General features: G+C 40.4%; 1 protein-coding gene across 1 annotated transcript in view; it reads right to left on the bottom strand.

The window, feature by feature from the left end:
- Positions 1-27,500, bottom strand: part of Runx1t1 (RUNX1 partner transcriptional co-repressor 1) — a 132,003-nt gene that overhangs the window by 1,127 nt on the left and 103,376 nt on the right. Inside the window, exons 10-11 of the mRNA XM_010611981.3 lie at positions 17,055-17,123; positions 11,228-11,418 (exon numbers count right to left, since the gene is read on the bottom strand). Of these exons, the coding sequence (XP_010610283.1) occupies positions 11,228-11,418; positions 17,055-17,123 (260 nt within the window). The remainder of the gene's footprint in view (positions 1-11,227; positions 11,419-17,054; positions 17,124-27,500) is intronic.

Raw genomic sequence — 27,500 nt, 5'->3', positions numbered from 1 at the left:
TCTTCCTTGCAACAAGAATCAAAGAGAAATGATCAGATCCTGCATTAGAATCCAAGAAAGACAATGGAGGAGGCTAAAACAGTGTACTCCCTGCTCCTTGGAGGAAGGCCACATAGGCAGAGGTAGGGCACTTGCTACCTCTCGGTGCATTCAATACCTCCCACTGCACTTAGTTGGGGTACTTCACAACCAAACACTAGTGCAATCTTAAAACAACCCTCTTTATGTCAAGCAGCCTGGGTGGCATGATTCTTGGTTTCTTTTACTGTGGTGTTTTTTAAGCAAGTAGTGCTGGACAGATAGTAGGTACTCCATAAATACTGTATTTGAAATGAATAAATCAGACGATGCCTTGGCTTTGACAAAGGAGAAATTCTAAAACTGGGTAAAATAGTGATCAAGTCTGCAGACAAGGGTCTCCACTGTGTTCCCTGCTTCTGTTTTGCTTTCAGCCTGACAACTGTGTAGCCCAAAACAATGGCGCTGATGTAGCTCCTCTGCAACCCAGGAAAGACCAGAGGGAATGCGGGCTCATTGAGGGAAGCAAGAGACTAAACTCGCACCCTAGCAAGTTAGCTGCCTATCTGAGGTGATGCTGTGCAAGATGACAGAAAATCAGAAATGAGGTTGCCTCTGAGAGGTAAACTTTAAGTTAAACACTTCATGCATCAGAGCAGAGGCGTCCTAGAGACAGAACACCCGTGTGGGACAATGCAGGCGCAATGGGGAGAGATCTAATTGTGACAGTACCCTCAGGGGGCCTTCCAGGAGAAGACTGAACCACAGAAAGCTGACTTTAAATGTTCATTTACACGGTTAAATGTTCCCAGTTCCTAGGGCGAAACCAATTCCACTGTGAAATGCTACATCAAGTGATCTTAGCTTTGTGCCATGCTTTTTTATCCTTCATCTTCATTGGTTTTGACTATTTTCTTGCAAAACAAATTCCTCACTACAATCTAGTAACCCTAACCAGCTGACGATGTGTGGTTATATCATAATTAAAAGATTTTTTTAAAGCCCTGTCATAGATAAATACTACAAGGGTCTCTCCTATGTTCCTTACATCTGTTTTGCTTTCAGCACTCTGGCTGTGTAGCCCAACATGGGCTCATGAGTCTACTGAAAATACCCCTGTGGAGTGCTAGTCCATCGCCCCAATACATAAGGCTCTGCTACTATGCAAGGTACAAGAGAGAATTGCTAGTGGTCATGCTGTAACAAATAAAAAGGCTCCTAGAAAAGCTTTCAAATGCCAGAAGACTTAAAGAACTCTGATTTAAAACTTCTAGAAAGAGCTCAACTTGTTAATTCTTTACTATTCAAAAATTAGGACCCAGGGAGAAAAAAACTAAACCTGTCATCTCAAACTGGCCAGTGGCAGGCATTTTAGGTGAAGTGAGCTAAAGAGATCTAGACACAACTTGGTTGCTACATCAGTCATAAAAATAAAACCCAAATAAATAAATAATCAGTACTAGAACTTACAACCAAGTTTTTCCACTTCAATTAGGAAAGTATGTCAAAAGAGGTGAACTTCTAATCAGAGGCTTCATTACGATTATTCCTCCCTCAAAATTAATTCCACTGCATTGCATGGGTGATGTTGCACAAAGACATGAATAAATACAGGCTGGCCCACCCTTCAAAGCAGTGAGGTCTGACACTCAGGGCTTGGAGGGAAGTTACTTCCGTGAGGCTTAGCTCTTAGAAGACTGCCAGCTGGAGTCTGGCACAAACTCAGCAAATAAGTGATATTCCTAAATTACATCAGAAAATCCCAATTAGAGAACAGAGACCCAAATCCAAAACAATATTTTAAGGAAATTAAACATCTAATCTGAGTCAAGTGGCTTCTTTAGGAAATACCCTGGGGTGTGAGTCCTATCCATTTTTTGGCAGAGGCACATTTTGGCAGACACAGGGTGGTAACTGCCCAATACTCAATGGCTCCTTCAGATTGAAATCAGATGCACACAGCATTCTCTATTTAAACTGATTAAACACACAGACTAAACCAGGTAATTACAAATGCATGTGTCGGGGGGTGGAAAAAGGAGACAGAATGGGGACTTCTTTATTTTCTAAAGTGTTTTCAAAGATGGGAACAATTTTACAAATAAAAAAAGTGGAATTTTGCCAAATTCAGAAACAGATGTTTTAGATCGTGAAGCTTCTTCTGGGAATTGAGACTTCTTGCCTAGCACTGGCTGGTTCTGATCCAGGATTTAAGGACCCCAGCTAACTCTACCCTCTAGTTCCATTCTGAAGTTGTTTAATTCTTTTTATTTACCGCCCACCACTGGGGCAAAAACAACCTTTAGCTGTGGGAAGGTACAACAAAGAGCAATTGAAATGATATGGCAGAAAAGAATGATACTTAAAAAGCAAACAAAAAAATGCATGTTTTTATTGCTCTTGACACTGCACCACAATGAATGTGTCAGGAACTTTAGTGAATGCTCAACCAGCAAACAACTCTGAAGTGCATGTTCCTTTCTAACAGCTAATTAGAAGACTGAAAAAGCAACTCTTAGTAATGTACTCCTTTCGGGTGGCCCCACTGAATTTCTGGTTGGCTGGTCCTTACCTGTGTGGCTAATACCCAGTCAGTGCCTCTCAGCCTCTGAACAGTCAGGATCCTGGACTCAGAGGCAGGCGCAGGATTTGAGAATCCTAGTATTGAGATTCTAGGTCAGATCCTTTTACATTTCTAAGCCTTCTGCTATTCGCAAAGGTGTAAATTGCAAATTATGTCGAATACCCCAGGGTATAGCCATAAAGATGGGGGATAAAGGCAGACAATGGCTCAATCTAATTTTACATTTTAATGTGTTTTGTGTTATATTCAGGCTAGTAGTACTTAATAGTTGTTTATTTATTAGCTCTTAAAATTTTAAATACTTGCATTTGGCAATTATTCAGGCTCTTCAGGAGTGATTCTGTTAAAGGAAATGGCACAAGAATAAATTCGGAAATGCCATTTTATAGTATGTTTCATTTGGAAAGTTAATGTGCTTTATATAGCCTTCACTTACGCTTGATAATACTGTTTCCTTGTCAGTATAAGGAATGTTGTCTTCCCCATCTGAAACATGAGAACAACTCCACTGACCAAAGCTGGGCTGCAACTCAGATGAAGAATCTGAAGCTGAACACAAACCTCCCCTTTGCCAGAAATGCTAGGGCCGGGGATTGAGCCCAGCGGTTCGGTGGCCTGCCTCGCAAGCGCAAGGACCCGAGTTCATACCCGGTACCAAAAAAAAAAGATAGAAACGCTAAACACAAGGCTCTATATGGACAGGGAGATGACGGGCTGAAGCCTTCGGACACCAAAACCACTTAGCATGGGCTGAGGATTTAGCTCCACGGCACTGCACCTACCTCGCGAGCACAAGGTCTGGAGTTCGATCCCCGGTACCCATATCAAAGATTTCTCACAGTCTATTTTGTATCAGAAATTCTCTTTGCCCTTTGCCTCTAAGAAAAAAAAAAAAAAAAAAAAACTTCATTTACCTTTATTTATTTTTGGTACTGGGGATAGAACTCAGGACTTTGTGCTTGTAAGGCAGGCGGCAGCCACGCGGAGCTAAACCCCGGCCCCTCTTTTTTGTTTTGTATACACAGAGAATGGTCACTCTGTCCCTATTGGCCAATTATATCCCTTCTACTCCTATTCCTTACTGTTGATACTTCTTTTTCTGAGGGGCAAAACATTTTCTCCTGAATTACTGTGTTTCTCAAGTTCTTACACCAAAATGTTCAATATGTTTAAGTAAAACAATTATAATTAAAACTCCAATATGTAAAGAATTCTACAGAAGGCACACACTGACAAATTCACACCAGGATCAGTGCATTTTATACCTGCATTGCACTACAGTTTAAAACACTTTCATGTACATTTTGCAGCTCAGGAAACAGAGACCTCAAAATAACCTCTGAAGTGAAAGACTTTCCTGACACCACAAAGATAGGAAATTTCACAGCCAAGGTTTGAGTGCCCCAGGTATTTGAACTACAAACCAAATACTCTGTCCAAAATGCTACATGGTTCATTTCAGATCTTTTCTTAGATCCCACTGAGGCAGAACAGGTTTGAAGGGGACTTGTAATTCCTAAAAGTGGACAAAGTTGGGCCGGGATACTGGGGGTACCCAAGGCGTGGTTCCGTGGCGTGTGAAAAAAAATAAAAAATGGCAAAGATTTTAAAATTACGCTGGCCTGTATTTCTTCTCGAATTTGATCAATGAATGGTTTCAGAAGCAGGCAGGTTACCGAGGCTCCTGAAGCAACAATGCATGAAGTACAAAAATAACAACTGCAAGAGAATTCAGGATTATGTCAGTGCTAAGCACAGTGCCTGAGGGTCAAGGAGTTCTGAAGGAGTGGCCAGAAGTAATACCACCTCTTCCTCTTGGCACTGGTTTGAAGAAAGCGGGTATAGATACAGTTTCTGCTCCAGACACTGCACCTCTCTGCCTTTGCAATTAGCTCATGGCCTAAATCCAAATTAATCCCTTCAACCCTGAGCACTGATAGCTACAGGGAACAGGGAAAGAACATCATCTCATTACTCCTACACTTCATTACTGACTAGTTACTTTTTCATCCTAACATTCAAACATTCTGAAGACTCACCATTACTGATCATTTCCCAATTTCTCCTTTTAAATGCCCCTTGTTGAAATTCCCTAATTTTGGTCTCCAAGATTTAAAACTCAAGCTTTCTTATACTACTCAACTTCTTCTCTCTGTTCATTTTCCTCAAAGTGTTTGTCAAGAGGGAAAATAACACAAAGAAATAACCATGTCCTTTCCAAGCTCTCCCATCAGGCCAGGTATGAACTACAAGCTGTAAGGCAGAGACCCTGGGCTCTGTTTCTCCACGCCCAACTCCTTCCTCAACTCTGTGCTCAGATTTCAACCACCTGTACTGGGTGTTCACCGGCTGTTCCACCAGGATGCTCCTCCAAGAGAGTATTCCCTGAACTTGACTCTGTTGTTGGTTACTGGCAACACCTGACCCCTAGATAAGTTGTTGCTAACTCCAATTCTTTAGTGGCAACCACTCCCTATTGAACCATTTCCTCAGTCACTCTAACCTTTCCTATGGTCATGCTTACTCCTCAAATTTCCTTGCTGCCTTTCCTGTTAGAATCAGAATAATTTAACTGGCTTTCCTTCTGCCTCTCCTCTCCCACCCCTATAAATAACACACACACACACACACACACACACACACACACACACACACACACACACACACACACACACACCTCTCATTTGCCAGGGAACTTTTTAAATAAAATACTTCTAATCATCTAATGTACACATCTCTTGACCACCTTGACCACAAATATCATCCTGGCCTTGCAGTTGACAAAACCACAGCTCCAACAGATAAGTAACTCAAAGTCATCTGAAGCCCAGTGCTCTGTCCACTGTGCCACAAAAACCCATGGAATCAAGCAACTAGCCTTAGTGTATGCCAAGGATTTGGGCTTTTTAATAAATGCAACAGCAACAACAACAAACACAATCCTTATTCTCTAGACAGCATCTCCAAATTCTTCCAAACTCTTCCCAAAAACTAATTCCGAAAGCTTCTGAACCACATAATCAGGTATAGTCACAGCAAAAACCCCTCTCCTGGTACCAACTGCTATACTTGCTTTCTTATCACCGGGACAAAATACCAGACAACCACAACCTAAAGGAGAGATTTACCTGGCTCACGATACCCACTGTGTTCAGTACATGGTTGGCTGGCTCCAAGGCAAAAAGAGCCTGGTAAAGGAAAGCTTCTGTTTCACCCCATGGCAGCCAATAAGCAGAAGCAGAAAGAAGGTAGGAGCCAGGGACAAAAACAGAGCCTTCCAGGTCACTCCCACTCTGTGACCCACTTCATCTGAACAGACCCCTTCTCCAAACACAAGACTTTTAGGGGACATCTTAGTTCAAAACCATAACAATCAGTGCATATCAATGGGCGAGGGGAAAGGGAAGAGCTAGCTTTTTAATAAATATAATAAAAACCTTATTGAAATACCATCACCAATCATGCACTGGGAGTTAACTGTTCTATGAGGGCTTTTCCAGGACCACACTTCAAGGTTCCTATGTGGCAACTATAAGCCTACACAGGTGACACCTGAAGAGTTTAGGCCATACTGCTGAGATGCTACTGTGGGTGGTACCAGTAATTTTAGAAGAAGTAGAGGAGAAATTTGATTTGCTCGCACCATCAGGGTTTAGCAGGCTCTGAAATATAAAGTGTATGGGCCAGGGATTTAGCTCAGTGGTTCCACTACCTGTCTCACAAGTGCAATGTCCTGAGTTCAATCTCCGGTACCAAAAAGAAAAAAAAAAAAATAGTGTAGATTTGATCAGTGTTTCTGTTTAAGTACCACAAAACTGCCCAACTTGAGATAATTATGAAGTTATGCACCCGTAAAGGACATTTTGGTTCTTAAAACTCAGAATTAACTATTGGAAAAATACAATTATTAATCTGTTTCTATACTCCTCTCCAATTACTTGCCTCAATCACCCAGGCCAGAACAAGATGTAGATCTCAAAGAGGAGTTGTAGATGTTTCATTGTAACTAGCCATAATCTGACAATGTTCATTGGCAAAAAAGTTAGGACCCAGAAATGGAAATTGAAAAAATTTAATAGTTCAAGATGACCAGATTCCATTAATTTTTTTGACTTATACTAATGCTGGCATATATAAAAACTTTTAAAACATAATGTACATAAAGTATCGTGTTGATTAGGATCTGTCCCAAGTGTCAATTGGTGATAATATTGGTCTATAAACTCAAGCAAAGTTAAGGAACTAGGTGGAAATGACTGAAGAAAGTCTAGTGAAGAAACAGGTCCCCCAGTACAGTCAGGAAAAGACAATTCCCACCACTGCCATGTGGCTACTAACAAGGTGGCTGAGAGCCAGGCAACCCAGGCTTAGGCCCAGCTTGCACATACTGCTTGTGAGACGCCGAGCAAGTGTCTGAGCCCCTCCACAACATAGCTTTCTTCCCCACAAAATGAAGAAAACAACACGCTACTCTGACAGGATCCTGAGAAGAAAATGAGCTGAACAGAAAGCAATTCTGACCCATACCTAGCACAGGGCTACGCGGTCACTGCAGGTCTCACTTCATCTCGGCTAGGGCGACCCTCATGTGACCTCCAATCACTGCCGACCATGAGATTGCTAGTGCCTAGGACAGCTGGTTCATGGGAGGGTCTGATCTGTCCAACAGCACCTTGTTTACCATAGAAAGGGTCCCAGTTGGGATGATACATTATGAAGTGCTCCACCCCTGACCAAACAAAACCCATGCATTATTCCTTCCTGCCTGTTTTCTTCCTGCTGCTCTCCTCAGTTAAATGTTTCCAACTCTTCTGTCTTCCTTTCCGATCTTCTGCATCCTTTACTGTCAACCTTTGAGAAGCACTAGTTTTTCTAACCCAAGTGAGCATTACAAGTTCCATTTTACATACATGTGTGTACATTCTGAATAGTTTCTCTGGTGTGAATAAACTATAATAGTACATAAGATCCTAATGATATAATTGACAGTGTGAAATAGGAAGAAAATGGCTAAAGGTATAGGAAAAATGGGAAGGGTAGGGGAAAGTTAATAAGGGAAAAGAAAAAAAATAGGAGAAAATGAAAACATGGAAATGAAGTGTTTGTAAAGGGGGAGGGGGTGAAGGGAGGGCAGGGACAAGGGGAAAAAAATGAGAATCAAGACCTGTCGTGTAGAGGTACAAGATCCCAACAATGAATGTAACTGTACTGTATACCTAAAATGTACCAATAAACTTGATGAGGAAAAAGAAACAAAAACAAGTTCCATTTCACATGTGAAAGGAGGAAGAATGCTAAATGCAAAAATAAAGACAGAAGTAGTTTGAGATTCTTGCAATTAACGCAAACAGCTCAGAGGAAACAGCTCCACTGGGCTAGAATGAGTCTTTTACTGAAGCTCAGGTTTCTTTTTAAAGTCTCTAAAATAGGGAGAAGATACAATGGATATAACTTACATGACCTACACATATTTTTGTAGACTTGGATTATGTAAGTTTTACACATGATCTAAATAAGAAAGGGGTAGATGTTTACAATAGGAGGTGGCTTTGAATAAGGCGAAGAAAAGAGAGAAGGAAATGTCCAGTCATAAAAGTATAGTACTACAGGGAATATGAGCAGATAATAACGCCATGAATGTTAACTCTTGAAACACTACACATGAAAATACTGATGTAAAAAAATATTTTTTAAACAGCTCTGTAAGTGAATAACATATAATTTCTCAAGAGTAAAATACATTGCCCCTGAGATGACAAGCAAATGGCAACCAGTTCAACTCAGTCTCCTGAGCCCTGCTCTTGGACTCCTCTGCCACACCGCAAGATATGACCATCTAGTCAGCTCAGTGTGGCTGGACTTTAAGCGCTGAGGCCAGGTAACTTCTCACCCAAAGCAGGACACCAAGGACGAGGCACTCCAAGTAATGACAGGAGGGTGAGAAGGCGCTGTCTTGCCCTTCACGTGGGTCACAGCGAACCACTTACGACTGCTCTACTAACCCTTCCACCCCTAGAGAAGCTGTGTCTGTCTAGCTGGATTAAATAACTGATTTGAGCTTGCAAACGTTGACTAGTGTTGTTTATGCACATACACACAAAAATGAACAAAGGTCACGTTCCTTGTGACCCCTATACATACCCCGGACAGATCAAAGCCAGCAAGTCTCTGAAGGTGGTTCAAGTAACATCATCTGATGTGCGAATTTCAAGTCCAGTAGGTCCACTGAAAGACCATGACTTCCTTTTCTTTCCTGACAGTGAGTCGAGTATCATGTCCTGCCCATTCTATCTTATGGGTATCCAGATAGCACAATTAACCCCAAACCTGGCACCACTACCAGCCACCCACACCTAACTATCTTCCTCTCCATCTCTCTCCTAAAACAGCAATGGTCTGAGTGATCTTTCACCAACACTCATCACCACGGGGCCACCTGCTTCCAAAGCTTCCCTCACTGTCTCCCGTTTCCCGTGTGAGTGCAGCAAGCCTACTTCCTGATGGAGCAGCAAAAGTCAGGCAGGGGTTGGGAAGGGGCCAAGGACAGCTGCTAACCCGTCCTGGTCATCCTCAAGTATGAGAAGCCTTCACGTCAAAGCCTCTTACAACCCTATAATTTACTCGACTGTCAGTGAATTGTAGTCAACACAAGCAGTCACGGTTGTATTCAGTGCCAGCACTGTCCCTGATATGTAATAAAAGCTCAAGAATTTGCTGGAAACATAAACAAAAATGGATGTGTATAATTTAAAGATGTACCAACCACTTCCCTGTATAGGTCACAAAAAAGAAGGTCCGTTAATTTCTGAATGTAGCTTGAAAATCAATAGCTGTTGCATTTAATGGGAATGCATACCTTTTCAAACCAATCACTATCACAGTGAGATCTTTGTTTTTCCCCTAGGAAAATAAAGAGCTTTAAATGTCTAATGCAAAACACTATGTGGGCCTTATTTGGGAACATATAAATGGTCACTCATCAAGAAAATTCCTCAATATCACATTATAGGTGAGAATTCTAAGAACTGAACCACTGGGCAGATTAGCTGGGCCATAGGGTCCTAACCTGACAGGCTGCCCACCCAGGCTCCAACCATAAGGGAGCCAGGACAGGGTGTTTCACATACATCAAAGGAAGCCAGAGCTTTTCTGGCTGGCCTTGATGGGTCCCAGAAGCTTTGGAAACTTGAGGTCTATTCAACATACTGCATTTAGATAATACTAAAAAGTGGTGTCAAAATTATTTTTTTTCTGGATTTTAAAATAAAGACACAAAGCTCATACAGTACATAGTGAAATCATACAATATGTCATTGCCCAGATGTCAAGACTTATTACTTCACAATTTCTTCCTAGACATTGTTTTCAGAATTCAATGACTTATACAATACTCTTTAACATATACGTAGCTCTAACATGTTCATGTTCAAGCAGAGTTCTGCAGGGTAAGTGTGCTTCACAATGTTACTGACTTGCACAAGGGATCTCTTGAAAAGATGCTAATAAAGATTTTTTTTTTTTTTCAAAAACATAAAATGGACAAAGTCCTTATACAGCTCAGCTGCTAGATGGCAATAAAACTGAATTTCTGTCTAGTTTAGGTTGACAATGGAAAAGTCAGAAGTTAAGGGTAGATAAACTTCCCTTTGTCCCTCTCTTCCTGAGAAACTTTCAAATGTTGAAAATCAATTCCTTTTGTCCCCTTGTTATTCATCTGCTACACATTAAATAGAAACTCTGGGCATTGAGTGATTCCCGCAGTGTCTTTCATCTACAGAAAAGCCTGGTACAAATTAAATTCTGACTCTCCCTCACAAATTATAGATATGTATTGCAGCAGACCACTGATTTATCAGTTCATGCTTACAAGTTCAGCTTTGTGAGAGTCACTAATTGTAGCCTTTTATCCAAAGTTTCTTTGGGGTTGACAGCTGTGATGCTGCATTAATTAATTAATGTGGGGCATATTTATGCGGATCTGATTTCCTAGGCCATATTTTCAAAAAGGATTCTGCTACGTTTTACTTATGTACTTCCCAGATCCTTGAATCATTTGGCCTATTTGTGAGAGCATGTGTGTGAATTAATATACCAGAATAATACGAAATGATATCACTTCTGACAGCAGCGTTATGTAAGAACCATCGTGATGGTTATGCTAAATGGGGTGGGAATACAGGGTGCACACAAAATCTTTAAGAATTATTTGGTTGATATAAAAATGTTTTTACAACGGGACTTGAGGACAGGGAGCTGAAGAAGTTTATTTGATCCCTGGCACGCACACGTCTTCGGAGACCATAGCCTATCACAGCCCTCCTGTCAGAAGGGAGCCCAGAATATCCGCACGCATGTGACACACAGAGCCACGCCTTTCAACAGTGCTGCAAAGTTGTAAGAATTTCACACCCATCTATTTTCAAGGAATACACCAAACACCTATTTAGTCTAAAGGTTTTCTTGTAGGTCTTCAATGATGAAAATGTGATTAGCTCTTCATCAATTCTACAAGCGCCTCGACTTCTCCACACTGCCCTGCATTTGTCCCGCTGTGAACCGTCGCCGCCTGGGATGAAGAGCACTCCGGTTATGGAAGCCACCCTGCTCCCTCGGGAGCCGCCTCACCTCGCTCGAGTCCTCCTGCTGATTGATGACGGCCAGCGCGTCCTCCGCCGCCTGCCGCTTGGCCTCGGCCACGGTGCGCTCCATCTTGGCGCGCTCGGTCGTGATCATGTCGTGGGCTTTCCGCTCTGCCTCCGACACGGCCTTCTGCAGCTCAGTCATCGCCTGGCGCTTCACCTCGTTCACGGCCTCCTCTGTGGGCGGTCAGGCCGGCCGAGCGGACAGAGAACAGCCGCATTAGTGCAGGCCTTGGACGTGGTAACCCCTAACAATCTGATGGAGTGGGCAGGCCTCTCGACCACATTACTGTGCAGTTCTGGCTGTCTGAAAAAACTAGCAATCTTTGAAATTCACTTAGGAAAGCAAAGAGTGGAATTTTTCTTTACGCTGGGCGTGGTGGTGCACGCCTGTAATCCCAGCATTCGGGTGGCCGAGGCAGAAGGACCACTGTGAGCTCGAGGCCAGCCTGGGCTATGTAGCAAGTTAAAGCCAAACATAGTGAGACCCTGTCTCAAAAAGAATTTTTTGTTAACTTGCACTTCTGAAAAAAAAAAAAATATATCATTCCTCTCACTTTCCTACCAAGCTAGTGTCTGTAGAAATGATTCTGAGACCACTGAAAGAGCACGATTATTCACAAGAAATGTCTGGGCCGTTACGACACATGAAGACAGAGTCCCACAACACAGGCAACATGAACCCAGGAAGTCTGTGGATAAAACAATATGCAGAAAATAGGAAGCAGTATATTTTACATGTACACAGCTATGAGTTCAAGCCATTATTAAAAAAAAAAAAAATGCAAGCCAGGTGTGATGATGCATGCCTGTAATCCCAGCACTTCTTAGGAAGCAGTATATTTTACATGTACACAGCTATGAGTTCAAGCCATTATTAAAAAAAAAAAAATGCAAGCCAGGTGTGATGATGCATGCCTGTAATCCCAGCACTTGGGAGGCTGAGGCAGGAGGATCACTGTGAGTTCCAGAGCAGCCTGGGCTACATAGTGAGTTCCAGGTCAGCCTCAACTACATAGTGAGACCCTGTCTCAAAACAAACAAACAAACAAACAAAAGAAAAAACCAACCTAAAAAATGCAGGACAAGAGTTAAAAGGAAACTCAGCAAGTAACACAGATTTTTATGGTAAAACTAATGATGAAATAAGACGATCTAGTTTTGCTTTTTCTGAAGTCACTTTCTGAGAAATACGGACTTATAATTTAATTACCCAAGGGAGAGGCTTTTAACATACTCTAAGGTCTAAGTTTTAAGCCACTGTCCTTTGACTTCACCAAAGGCATAGAAGAGTCCTGGATGACCATTACTCTGGATAAAAGCAACAGCCATCTACCGCTGGCCAACATGGTCGGCCCTGACTGCAAATCCGCCAGGTGTCCAATGAGCTTATTTTTGGCTGCAGTAAGGGCACAAAGACTCAACTAATGTACAACATAAGATTGACAACTAAAACAAGTAATTTCCATTTTAAAAAATTAACTCTTCTAATTAACAAGGGAAAATATCCTCCCCCTGAATTAGTTTATCTAATTTTCATCTTTATTCAAAGCAAAATGACAATGATTAATTGAAAATTTAATAAGCAGTAATTATTAACTTGGCAAACCTAGTACCAATTAACACTCTATTAAAACTAATTATGACATGTTTCATTCAAGTGTTTGCACTTAATTGTTTCACCCACTTAAAAAGCACCTTAATTAAATGTTCTGTTTAATTAAAAACATAGATTCCTAATAAAAATGTTTTACTGTAGATTAAAAATGTAAGAAATGCATGTATTCCTATGGTTTCTTGAATTCCTATGGTTTAGTTCACACATCCACACATAGTCTACACTTTAGGATCGTCAGCAGGTCTCTTGCAGAAACAATTCACTGTCATGATTTTTGTGGCCTGTCACTTCAGGAGCATTATTCCTAAAGAACATTTGTTTGCAATTACTGTCTGCTGGGTTTTACCAAGGAAAATATAAAGGAATGACCCAGACTGGAAATATTAACTAAAAATGTAAAGCCTTTGTTGGCTGCTTCAAGTCATGCATTTAAAATCTGGATAGAATCAAGGTATTGCAGACTGAGTTTACAGCGCCTTCTTCACCAGGGGGCCAAAGATGCCTTTATTACCCTATCATAAATGACTCAGGGCACCAGGGAAGTACTGCCCTTCTAACTATACAGCCAGGGTCTAATTTAGTTTGAATATTCAAGGTGAATTAAAATTCTATCTAAGTGGTAATACAGGACAATAATTTTTGCTTACGATCAAAGCTGTAGCTTGACTAATTGTATATGCAAATCAGGCAATTTATATTTAAATTATGCATTCCTATTCTAATCCCACAGGCATATACAGATCAGCAAACAGAATTGGTAGGACATTTGCAAGGTGCTTGAATATTTATTACCAACTGCAAACATTCTCTGATCGTCTGAAAAGAAATATATTGAAGAAAACATTCAGTTGCAATTTTAAAACCATCTTTATGTTAGATTTTTTTTTCCTAGTTTTATAAACATCCTTTGTAACTTCTGAATGCACATGTTATGTTTGCTGTTACTTAAAAGGAACACTACTTTTAGGGAAAAACTGATGTGTTCAATATTTGTTGGGCTTTCTAGTCTTTAATATTTATATGTTGTTAAATTTTATCATTGGAACAAAATTTGCATAGAATCTATACATAAAATATCAATATTCATGTCTCGGCTTTGATACCTACTATGGTTATGCAAATGTATCCCTGTTTTTAGGAAAAACACCCTAAAATGTTTAATAAAGACATAGCATTCTGGAAATTGCTCTCAAATACTAGGGAGAAATTTGTGTGTATGTGAGAATATAAAATATATACCTTTCTATGATCAGAGAAAAAAATGAGAAGAATTTAAAAAAACAGAGGCTATTAAAACAAATACGGTGAAATGGGAGAGCCTAGAAGAAAGCTACAAATGAATTTTTTAGGTTTTCAAAACTTGTATGCAACTCTGAAATAACTTCAAAATAAAATAGTGCAGAAAACTGTATGACATAATGTTAGGCAGTGTATACTTTTGGCAATTATAATTTTCTGTGAAAAACAAGTGCCATGGTTATACTGTTTCGTTGGAGTTCTACCATGCTGGTATTTTTAAAATGCCTTAGTCATCTTTTGCCACAAAGCTAATGTAGAGTACACTTCCATTGCAAAGTCAGACTTTTGAGGTTTCTTCTTTTTTGTTGGCTTTGCTCACGGCCAATTTCAGAATACAGGGGAGGAAAGCCTCCCCACTGTAACAGGCTGCTGATCTCAGGTGTCTCTTTCTGTCACTGGTGCTCCCACCACCGCGTAGGGCTTGACATTGTCAATGCCAGAAATGCCTTGGAGGAAGTCTACACAGGTCAATGTGATGAGCAACTGTTAGAGACTTCCAGGTAAAGCTGTCTGTCAGTACTTTGGGGATATATTTAATACTGATTAAAATGCAGCATCCACCATAGAAAACTTCCCAAAATGTTCTGATGCAGATGATCAGAGACACAGCCATAAAGAGAGTATGAATTTAATCTATACAGCACTCAATCATATTTCAGGATGACAACCTTAAATACATGGCAGATGCAACTGAAAATTAATTCAAACATTTCTTTGGTGGTGTTTAATCCTTCCTATAGACTATTTGGACCCACCAGAAATAAGTGTTCTTCTTTCACTACCTTCTAAGTCCCCCAAACCTAAAGTTTAGGTTCCAAAATCCACAAATCAGACAGTGAAGAAAAATAATGGTGGATTCAACAGATTATAGTATGTTGAGTAGGAAAAAAATTTATTAAGTGGAAAATACACAGGGCAGTTTTAAATCTGCTTTCAATTGCTTACCACTTAAGGTAGGATTTCCTTTGTGCTTAGCTATTCAATTTGACTTTCCAACAAAGGTGGTATATTCAGAAAAATCTGCTCTCACTTAATAACAGTCCAAGAAAGAATTGAGTAGATAATAGCACAGAAGGAATGTGGATCACACAAGACCTCACTGCCAATTTTCCTTTAAGAACTATCAAGGATTTAACTTAAATACAGGTACGTAAGGGAAACGGAGAAAGACCCCCCTCCTTTGACATAAAAAGTCATCCTTCTGTTGTCCAAAATGACAATCCTTTGTACTTTTTATTGAAATACAATGTACTAAAAGCTTAAAAAGGGAGAAGAAAATGGTCAGAAAGATGTAGCAACTCTTACAGCTAAGTAACACCCAGAATGTTTTGAACAGCTTGCAAAAAATGACATGACTATCATAAATTAGGTAATACCAGAGAGGTGTGCAACATGTCCATTTCAATAAAGTGAATTGACCTATATAATTTGCATTCTGGACATGCATGAAAGCTTTGTGATTCTTAAATCTAAGCTATTAAATTTAAGAATACTACAGATTTTAAAGCTTTTATGAGACAGGCTTTTGTTTTGTAGTTCAAACTGTCCTTGAACTCACTATGTTGAATTCATAGCCATCCTCCTGCCTCAGCCTCCAGAGGGCTGGGATTACAGGCATGCATCACCACATTCGGCAATAATTTGAAGATTATTACTCTTACAAAAAGCCAGCGTTTCTTAGAAATATCTATAAAAATTCTTGGATATGAAACAAATACCCTCCCACCTGGGGGATGGCGAAGACACTGGTGCCCAATAAAAGGAGCCTAGGATCCAGACTCCTAGGCTTTCAGGTCCGATGCCCCCTACCACCCACAGTAGCTGTCTACCCTCTATCTTTTCCAACTTTTTTTTTTCCAAATAAACTTTGTTATACTAAAGAAAATAAATAAAAAGATACAAGCAACCAGAGATTCAGCAAGTTTCACAGAACATGGCTGAGTCAAATCAAAACCCAAAGAGAAAATTTTTGCACAAAACAATAACAAAAAGCTTTCTCCCTGTCTCTTTCATTGGTGCTGCCAGCCCTGTACTCATCTGAGTGCAGAAATAGCACTGCCCAGTTTCCCAACTCAAATAGAAAAAATGCCTTAATACTTGGCATTAGAGCAGCTCCAAGCCACAGTATGTTTTTCATGCTCTCTTTAACTCTTGACACAGGCTTATGCTTTATCTCCTGAGTTGGGCTTTATGCAGGCTTTTGCTCAGCTGGTGTCTCACCAAGAATCTGCAGATTTGAACTTCTTTAAGTCCAAACAACAAGCAGATGGGTCAAGAGCTTCTACTGTGATGTACAGAAAAATACCTCTTATAACACAAAGCAAGCAGTATATATGGAAAATAAAAGTAGAAGCTTAGCAACTTTGTCTTTTAAGTTAAAGTAATTTCACTCTGACCACTAAGTATTGATCAACACAAATCAATTTTGTAAGTTGACTGTCACCGAAAACTCCTTAACAAGTCAACCAGATTTGACGTGATCTCTTTAAAGAATGCAAAAAATGCTGAAGTATGCAATTTGATTTCTAAAACACTAGGGGATTTTTATTAAAGAAAAACTGCATGCAAGTTAAGACCTCCTATTTCATCCTGAAACCATTGTAGCCCCTGAAAAAGAGATTTAGAAAGGAAATACTGCCGGCCTTTCAATTTTAATGGCAATAGCAGATGCTACTAAAATAAAAACTATTTCATGTTTTAATCAAGCCTGGTTTAAGAACATGGATGAAGGTTTTTCTATTTTATTTTTTGTTTTGTGTTGTGGAGTTTTTGTTTTGTTTTGTTTTTGCTATTGTTGTTAGCACTAAAGTCCTTTCTTGTCATTCTTCACATCACTGCATTAACAACTGCACACAGCTGCCAGAACACCAAACTTGTGTTTTGAAACAATTCTTACCAGCTTTCTTCCAGATCTCCTCTGGCACATATCCAGACGCGGGCCTGTGAAGGAATTCCCGATGCGCGTCTAGGAAGGAGGAGGGGCAGGGGGAGGAGAGAAGAAAAGCACCATCAGCATCCTGGAGTCCTTATTCACAGCAAAGCAAGCAATGCCCCCCTCTTGGCTGAGCAACTTTAAAAGGCTGAACTTTTTACAAAAATTGCACGGCCAGTCACTACAGCCCATGGAAAACAGAAGGTCACCGGTCTAAACGCCTCCTGGTATGCTCAAATCCAAGGCAATTTGTCATTAAACAGTACGAAATTTGGGAACACACTTCCCACCGCTCTTCTCTCACTGGGGGACTTTCTACAGCTATGCTTTGTGATGTTAAAGACGCTAAAATTATATCTGATACTTTTCAAGACTCAGACTGGTAGTTAAGAAATTGAACGTAAGGGTAACCGAATGTAAGGGTAAATCAGAGCCCTGATTCTACCACTTGTCTATACATAGTGAGTCTGCTCGGTGGCGAACCCGTTCTCACACTTGATTATCTCCTAAGAATCTCACTGAGCATTAAAATTTCTCAGGTGAGTTAGTTCATGCAGATTTGACACGAGTAGAAGCAAAAAAACCCTTACTAGAATGGATTCACAGACATTCGCTTGGTCAAATGGAATTCAGCATGTGCTCTCCAGAAAAAGCAATAGAGGTTCACATTAAATGTGGTTATGATGTTGTCAGATTTTAAAGTTTGAGGAAACTAAAAACTAAGTGACATAAGAATGCAAACTTACAAAATAAAATGTTCACTGAAATGGCGTGAACATTTATGCTTTATATATGCTTGAAAATGAACTGAGTTACATGGTGCTCTCTAGCTAAAATATGCACTGCACGTCTTCCCTACTGGACTCCTGCATTTTTCAATGAAAACTACACACTTAGAAGTCTCTGGAATAAAATAATCAACTGAACTTTTACAAAATATAGTTATTCAACCCATGATAAATTTCAGGTAGAAATGAAATTTTCTCTACATGTACATGCAATACTAAGTACGCTGATTCTTTAACAAAATATGGAAGGTCAAAAGAAATGCAGCCCAGTTCCTCTACGTAATGTAGCTACAGAGTATCAGAAAGAAAAGCACAATTAAGGTGCAGCTGACTGTATGCCATTACATCTGACTGCTTTAGATACACGTGAGTGCTGTGAATCTTCACAGGGTACACGGATCACCCATGGCCGCAGCACCTGCTGCCCCAACTGAGTCAGCAGAGGTTCTACACAGTTCGGTGGAGGACACACAGGGTCTCTGCAGAGTCTCTGCGGTGTCCCTTTAAGAGTCAAACCATTTCAAACAAAGTTTTTCCTTACAAGTTTACATTATGATCTCGTGACTACTTAAGAAGCAAATGGATTGGAAATATCCACAACTTGTCAGAGGCAATTCATTTCCATAAAGAAAATGACAAAATGCAAGACTTCTTCCCTAAAGAAATTTCCCTTCTTTTTGTTTTGAGACAGCGTCTCATCATATAGTTTAAGATGATCACTATGTAGTCCACTTTGGCCTCAAAGTTTTGGCAGTCCTCCTGCCTCTGCTTCCCAAATGCTGGGATTACAGGTGTGCGCTACCACACCTGGCTGAATTTCCAGTTTTAAAGAAAGCTAGATAAAACTTTTGAGTGCATACAGGACTTATAGGAAATATGATATAGCTAATTATGCTTTCAGGATCACCCTCCACATCACTGTATCTATTTCAAAGAAACAAAGAACAAATCCTAGCCTTGGGAGGCTGAGGGAGGAGGATCCCTGTGAGTTCAAGGGCAGCCTGCGCTAGTCGTGAGTTTGAGGCCCACCTGAACTGCACAGTGAGACTGTCTCAAAAACCTAAAAAAGAAAAGAAAGTAATAAAGTATAATAGGTTCATGTTTAGCCCTGTGACACAGTGAAATAGAGAGAGTAGTGACAACTGTTAAAGATGGAATACTGACTTTCATATAATTAATAAATTAGGTTAGAACAGATCTATGAAGTCTAGAGACAGAAAAACCTCCAAAGCAGCAACAAATTTTTTTTCATTTAGCAGGTTAAGGAAACATCGATAGTTTTTATTTTTTAAAATCGTTCTTTGGTAAATAGTCAAATGTTATAAGAAAGAGGAAAGTGGTTTTAAATTTCCAAAGATCATGCATGAGAGCTAAGTACTAGCCCCAGGAAATATAGGAATTAGTGCAGGAGCCCAGTGGATCTGAATCTTAGCTTTGTCAACTCCTAACTACAGTCTGAAAGTGCTGCCCGAGGGCTGAAGGTGGTCAGTTCTTCCTCCTACATGCGTGGCACTGCCATGCCCTAAACTTGCTATCCACCATCTTCATCATTATTATGACCACTGTTATTACACAGCACGATGTCTGGTATACCCCTCTTCTCACCAGTAACACTAAGGAAGTCCTGTAAACTTTTTTTTTTCCTTCTCCCAGGACTTAATCAAATAGCAGAAAACGTCAAAGAAAACAGAAGCACTGGAGAGGTTTGGACTAAACAATCCATCAAGTAATTTTTTAACTGCCAGGGTGTATGCCACTTGAGGATACAAATTATTTCGTTTTTTTTGTCCCCAGAAGCAAACTTCCTAAATGTTACCGAAGTCTCCTGAATGCTGCTGTCCTTATATTTACTAAATATTAACAGTCAGGGCTCAGTTGATCTTCTCTACCCCATGTACATCTCAAGGGCCCCCACACCACACTGGCTGCACCTCCCTCAGCTTCTTGACGACACGGGGCCGTCTCCACACAGACGTCACCTCACCCAGAAACGCAGAAGGAACACCAAAGCCAGTAAACAAAACAGATTTCTTAACCCTAATCTACTTCTACAACATCTTTCCCCAAAACAGCCAAAATATAAATAATAATATCCCCTCTTTTTATTTCAGAAAGCCTGATTTAAAAAAGAAAATCATTTGTATGTGTTTGGGATACATTACAATTACATTCACCTTAGGGAAACGGCACACACACATACTGCATCTTAATCATTTTACTTCCCTTCCTCTGCTCATCCTCCTGTCTCACCCCAACCCAGAGCCCCTTCCCCATCTCCATTTCTAAGTTACTAGGTCTCTGGCTAAACATCAGATCTAACCACGGAAAGAACAGAATAATCATGAGTAGGTGTCCTCCTCACAACCTGTTGGATTCCCCGATGAATACTAAAGCTATATGTGCAGAAAGCAAAGTGATACACTGATTTTTTTTTTTTTTGGATTAAGCAACAACAATATCAGAATAAGCAAAACTGAGCTTAAAAGACAAAAGAAAAGTTCTGCAGTTGGTAAATAGTGAGAACAAAAGACAACTCTTATAGGGCTTTGCTATTTTACGATACTTGCTAATCTAGACAAACCTATGCAAAACACCTTCAGGTTTTAAGACTTGAATTCTAAAGTGGTTAATTCGTAACTATTGACTTTTGTTTGGGTGGGTACTGGTGATCGAACTCAAGACCTTGTGCTTGAGAGGCAGGCATGGTGCCACTGAGCTAAATCCCCGGCCCCTTAACTATTTTAACCCTTAACCACCTATAAAATTGCAGTTGCTATAAAAATGTGTAGTTGTTCTAAATGTAATGATGTGAACAAACACAAGTGAGTCTACATCAGATGGCTTAAAAGTGAGACATACACACAGGTAGCTACTGAAAGGTAGAAAAATTATTACAGAGTCCAACATTGCTCGATTTGAGATGTAAATTGTTCAAAAGTGGATGGAAAAGGGGGAAGGGCACCTCCTTAATGTAACATATATCCAGCAAGAGAAGGGATGTAAGTAAGAAAAGTGAAAGGAAATGCAGGACATGGGAAAGAACAGTGTGTGAATGAGACAGAAGGTGCACTACACTTAGGACTGAATGGAGACCACTGGGTACTAGCTATGGTAAGGGCTGCCAGCACTGTACAGGCAGGGATGGGCTGAGACCCTGTGGAGAGCCCAGGTGACCTCTCATGACCCAGGACAGCAATGCTCAAAGCTTGGCATCAGCTCCGTGTGGCCTTCATCTTATAGTAGGCAGAATGGGGCTGTGACCGTAAAGGTATCTATTACCAAAAACACCGAAAGAAAGGAAAGGTCAAAGGGTATTTGTCTTCATAAGCGTGGACTTATTTTGGCTTTTTAAAGGATAATAAACTCAGAAATCTCAACACTATGTTTCAGAAGTCCAAACTCAACTTACAAGGAAGCAATTGCTTTGGGATTTCCATTATTAACAGTAAGCCTATCTAACATTCCCAGACCATCTCTTTATTTATTTCTTTTCTTTCTGACACAGGGTCTCAGGCTGGCCTTGAACTCACTATGTAGTCTAAGCTGGCCTCAAATTCACGGTGATCCTCCTGCCTCAGCCACCTGGGGTGTGTGCTACCACACCTGGGTCTATCTCCTTATTTTTAAAGGATGGAACATTATAATAGTCTCTCTGAATATAGCTAAGTAAAGTACACTTTTAAAAATACAGTAGGCATTTGGGTTATGAAGTCAGCTGAGCAGTCATGATGTTTCTTCGTACAATATAAATGAATCAAGTATATAACACTTCCAAGCTTTGACACAAGGTATATACCAAATAATCTGTTTGTGGTATTTATTCTCTGGTGTTTATAAGCTGAATGATTTTCCTTGGTTGGGGGGGTATTTTTTAATAGCCATATTATTTTGAATTACAGTCCTAAAGGTACCATAGATTTGGAATACTTAAAACAGAATTATTCTCTAATTTCTTTGTCCATTAAATAAAGTAGCAACCTAAAATTACTACTTAGAAGTATTTTCTAGATTAAAAAAATTTTAAACTGTTATAATTTCACAATTATTGATGGAAAAAAAAAAAAGCAAAAAAAGACCACTAGTTCAACTACTATTATTCTTTCAAGCTTGTCAGATCGTACACCAGGAATAAAAGTAGCACTTATATCACATCTCCTGTGTCATATCTCATATGCCTTCAGACCTACTGACTAACTTGACACTCACAGAGACGCCTGTGGGAAGATGCGCTATTCTACAGACGAGAAAACCAAGGCACAGAATGATGTCACTAGCCACGAGCCACAAAACAAGTATGAAGAGGAACCAGAAATTCAATCTGCTCAGCATCTGTGCTTTCAAACCTTACTCTAGATTTTCTGAAAATTTAGATAGCAAAGAGAAATTCTGTAATTTAGTCTTTGGACAATCCTTGCCAACTCAATTTTAAAATATGCATTCCTCCACCAATTCAACAAACTCCTGAATTACTAGACTCTGTATGAATGATCACTTGACTTTTTTCATTCCACTTAAACAAAAATCTTTAAAACATTTCTCTCCAGCAAGGGCTAAACACTTCCCAAAACACACATGAAGGTACTTTCTATATTGGCTATCACGCTATTCATACATTCAAAAAACACAAGAAACAAATGCATGCACATTCAAGGTTTTATGTCTTGGTCTCTGACAATAGGCAATTTTCAGAAACTCTCTCTGATGATGCAGAAGACTTCTTGAAAACAGAGAAGGCAGGCCATGAAGTAGAGAAAGATTCTAGAATAGTACAGCGCCAGAAAAAAAGAAAGTAATTTAAAGGAAATAAAATGTTTAGAACCTATGAGAGTGGTGTAAACAGCATATTGAGAGAAAAAGGAACTGAACAGGAGAGGAAAAGAGCTAGAAGGACCCCAACAAAGAACACACAAAGTGCTCAGCAGCAAGTACATACAGTACTTAGATATATCAAAGCCATTCTGTATTAGTGAGGACATTTCTCAACTCTGATCGCATTAACTTGCTCTTCACTGAAATACACGACAAAACTTAAAAATATTAAAAAAAAAAAGTCACACATTAAAATGCATTTTCTGACACACCTGTAAAACCCAGCACTTTGGGAGGCTGAGGCAGGAGGATCACTATGAATTTGAGGCCAGGCTGGCTACACAGTGAGCTCAGAGCCAGCTGGAACTACATGATGAGACCCCGTGGAAGGAAGGAAGAAGGAAAGAAGGAAGAAGGAAAGAAGGAAGGAAGGAGGGAAGGAAAGTAGGTAGGGAGATTTGAAAAACTAAGAAGGAAGGAAGGAAGGAAGGAAGGAAGGAAGGAAGGAAGGAAGGAAGGAAGGAAGGAAAGTAGGTAGGGAGATTTGAAAAATTATTCATGATAGAGCATTTTCTATCTGAGAAAATACCTAGAAATAATTAATAATATATCAATCAAGCTATTTTTCTAGTCTCTCGTGCTAACTTAATTCTACAGATGAATTTGAAAGTGGATATGGGATTGAGTCTAACAAACATGATGCATCAGTCCTGGTAGTTTCATTCTCCTCTGTGCAGTCCCCAGATGGAGTTAAACATGGTAAGAACATGTAGGTGACTAAACATCCCCAGGGTTTCCAACTCCTCCCGGGATACAGCATCTCCAGTAACGTATTCTGAGGGTCTCCCTTGAAACCAGTTTAAGAACGGAAAGAATTAAGACAAAAAGAAACACACAACATGACCATAGTTCTATGCATATATAAAAAATGTACACATATCCATGGCTTCATCTATGCATACGCACCCCATTAAACATTTCCCAGAAGCAGAAAATAGATTTATTAGCCAATAATCCCTCAGCCTTTCATTACACACAGCAATACATTCAACTCCAAAGCTTGAAAGAGAGATTTAGAAAGGACTAAAGGTCAAAGATTGTGGCTCATGACTGACTACAAACTACTCAACTTCCTACTTACAGCCACAGTTTAGCTGCAGAAAATGGATCACACAAAGACCTCAGTAGTAAACTAGCAGCCAGGAGTGGCTGGGGAGGCCAAGGCAGGAGGGTAGCAAATTTGAGCCTTGCCTAGGCAACTAAATGAGGGTGTCTCAAAATAAAAAATTAAAAGCTGGAGGTTTAGCTCAGCGGTTTGGTGGCCTGCCTTGCAAGCGCAAGTTCGATCCCCGGTACCAAAAAAAAAAAAATTAAAACAAAGAGCTAAGGATGCAGCTCTGTACAAAGGCTCCACAAAAAAATAAAATAAAGCAATCAACCAATCAACCAACAAGAACACACAGGGACAAAAATGCTGGACGCTAACACTTGAGCATTGTGTAGCTCTTGACAACTGGGATAAAGTAATGAACTACTACTCGCAGCCACTGGACAGCATGACTTACAAAAGCTTAAAGTCAAAGAAACAGTTCAGCTTTAACTAAAGTAAAAATTCACTAAATATTCCTAAAAAGTAATATAATGCTTAATATAAAAATATAAACTAATTATGTATTTTTGATAATACCATATATATTTTATAATATAAAAAGTAGTAACATGTTTTACCTTTTTAAAAACTTCTTCTGGGACTAGTGACAGAACCTAGGCCCCCCACATGAGTAGAGGCAAGAACTCATACATGTCACTTAGCACACCACCGAGCTACACCCGGGCCCCTTGTGTTTTCATTTTGAGATAAGGGTCTCTCTAGACCCTGTCCAGGCTGCCCTGAACTTGGAGACCCTCCTGCCTCGGTCTCCGAGTAGCTGGGGATGCAGGTGTGCTCCTCTGCTTCTGGCTCAAGGAAGTTCTTAAAAATTGATTTTATTCCTTTGTCATGAAACACAGAGGCCGACCCTGTCTTTGTCAAGCATGCAGTACACATCGGCATCACATGTGTGCGTCCCATGAAGCAGTGGTGACTCTGCAAAGCGGCCTGTGTCCCATGTCACAGAACACTCAGAGCTACAAAGTCCAGTCATTATTGATTTTTTTTTCTTTTGCAGTGGACAGCAGATTAAAGCTATGTGCCTATCAGTTTGGGGGAATGAGGTGAGCATCCTGTGCCTATAACTAGCTAGTCTCTTGCTAATCTCTTCCACTTGATTCAAAGATCTTTGGAGAAAGGAATGAAGCACGCTTCTCCTTCATTATTTAGCCTGGTTAAAACCCTAGCACACAGTAAGTGCTCATTAAACAAATACTGACTTAATCAATGTGTAACGTGGAGCAGGCCAGACTGGTTAGTCCTGAACTATCATTCCTAAAGCTCTATTCAAGACTCAAGTTTCTGGCTAGACTGAATGGGTGCAAATATCTTCCTGCATTTGTGTTAAGCAAATCTTCCATATTTAGCCAATGTTGATCACAATAAGGAAATATAAACAAGATGTTTGATGTACTCAGTTCTAAATAGTTTCATTTAGGCCAATATTGGTTCAAATCAAACTGAATCCTGTTTCCATTGTTTGTCTTATTAGAACCTTACAAATGTCCCTTTTGTCTTTCAAATCTGCCTTAGAATAAAGCCTTCTGGGTACAGGAACAGACATTTGGCACTCAGGGATGAGCAGAAATACAAAAATCTAAGTGCAAAAGCAAATGTGTTGGCTAGAAAGACTTTTTTTGAGTCTCAGTATGCAGTTCAGGCTGGCCTTGAGCTCACTATGCACCCAAGGCTGGCGTCCACCTCACAGGGATCCTCCTGCCTCAGCCTCCCATGTACTAAGGAATACTTTCAATACAAAAAGAAAGTGACAAATAGCCAGATAACACATGTAAGCATTTGATAATCAGCCATGGTGCCAGTGCAGACAAGGTCCCAATCTGCATTGTATGAGTTCTGATTTGTAGCAAGAGCAGCACTCCACCCTGATTCTCATGGCTCTTATGAGGAGCTAAAGGCATATACCGAAGATGAGGGAACAAGATCTACACAAATCCATCCACACGACTTTATACTAATGGTGCACATACATAATAGCCAGCAAGGTGAACAACGACACCTCCTTATTCTTTGTAGCTGAAGTTCAAAGTCACTTGAAAACTCAGTTTGAAGTTCATCCAGTATCATGCGGATTACACTCTATTTATAACCCCATCAATCCCCAGATATCAACATTAAACAGTTGCATACTAGCACTCAATCAAGAAAGGACAGCTGGAAAAGTCCTATTATATAAGCAGAATTAAAACAATCTTGATTAAGCACAAATCAAGATCAGAAAGCACAGAATGAGAGCTACATCTTTATTATTAATTTTCAAATGGCACAGGCAAATCAAATAACTTTTAGATTTCTCATCCAGTGAGAGTTCTCAAAAAATAAAGTGTGTGTGTGTGTGTGTGTGTGTGTGTGTGTGTGTTATAAGATACAGCTACAGCCAGACATCATGGTGCATGCTTGTAATCCTAGCACTCAGGAGGCTGAGGCAGGAAGATTGGTATGAATTCAAGGTCAGCCTGGGCTACAGAATGAGTTCAAAACCAGTCTGGACTACACAGCAAGACCTTGCCTCAACTCAAAATAAAAAACAAAACCCAAAGATATTGTAAGATATAGTTACAAAACAAGAGTGACCAGAGAACACACCACCCTGTGTATAGAGCTGTCCAACACTGGAGAGCAGTGGAACAATCTCAAGGAACCAGTTACACAGGCACAAGCCCCAGGCCCACACCGAGACTTGTGGTTTTGCGCGTCTGAGGCAGGGTTGTAACAGCTGTGGGAAGGGGCCCAAACCTGAGTGACGCATGTGGGATTCTGGCTCACTCACAACCTTCACCTGGAAAAGGAGCTGGAATTTTGTGCCCATCTGCCCACCTTCATACCAGGCTGTGTGAAGGTCTCCTTTTCCTTAAATCCCCTGGGTGTTCTTTCTTTTTTAAAGACACGATTAAAAACAAAGGCAGTATTAATAGCACAGGAAATATCTATCTAATATGCTCATCTAGCCAGGAACTGTAGCACATGCCTGTAATCCTGGCACTCTGGGAGGCTGAGGCAGGAGGAGAGCAAGTTTGAGCGCCGCCTGGGGAACGCAGTGACTTGGGGAGACTCTGTCTTAAAAATATTTTTTGTTAAAGGACCATAGCTGTAGCTCAGTGTGAAGGTCCTGAGTTCAATCCTGGGTGCTCAGAAGAGACAAACAAGCAAATGAAAAATAAAAACAAAGCTACCTAATGCAACAGGGTCTGGGTTGACTGGGCTCTGCTGCCTGGAGTGGCTGCTGCCGCCGCCGCCACCTTTCTTCAGGTCCTCAGCGTCACTGTACCGCCTGATCCAGTAATTCAGCTCCTCCCGGTCGGCCTCCTGACATCGCCTCAGGACAGTGAGCGAGCGCCTCGTTTTTTCCACCATGTCCATTATGCAGTTTAACAGCTGCACGAGAAACCAGAGAGGCGAGGGTGTTAGCATCACATACATCCAACAGGTGCCAATAAGGGCTTTGCTTCAAAAAAGAACATAAATGCCCACCAATTATTACATAAATGTCTGTCAATGAAACCAAAACAAACTAATAAAATTTCAGCAATTTCCCATCCAAAAAAAAAAAACACAGGGGAGAGGGAAGAGCACATAATTCACCACAAATTAAATAATGTCATGATGGGCCGGGATTAGGCTCAGTGGTTCTGCCTGCTTCACAAG

This window comes from Fukomys damarensis, unplaced genomic scaffold (genome assembly GCF_012274545.1).
Source record: "Fukomys damarensis isolate Sample0158 unplaced genomic scaffold, DMR_v1.0_HiC HiC_scaffold_5, whole genome shotgun sequence".
Classification (NCBI taxonomy): Eukaryota; Metazoa; Chordata; class Mammalia; order Rodentia; family Bathyergidae; genus Fukomys; species Fukomys damarensis.
This window is presented reverse-complemented; position numbering and strand designations above follow the sequence as displayed.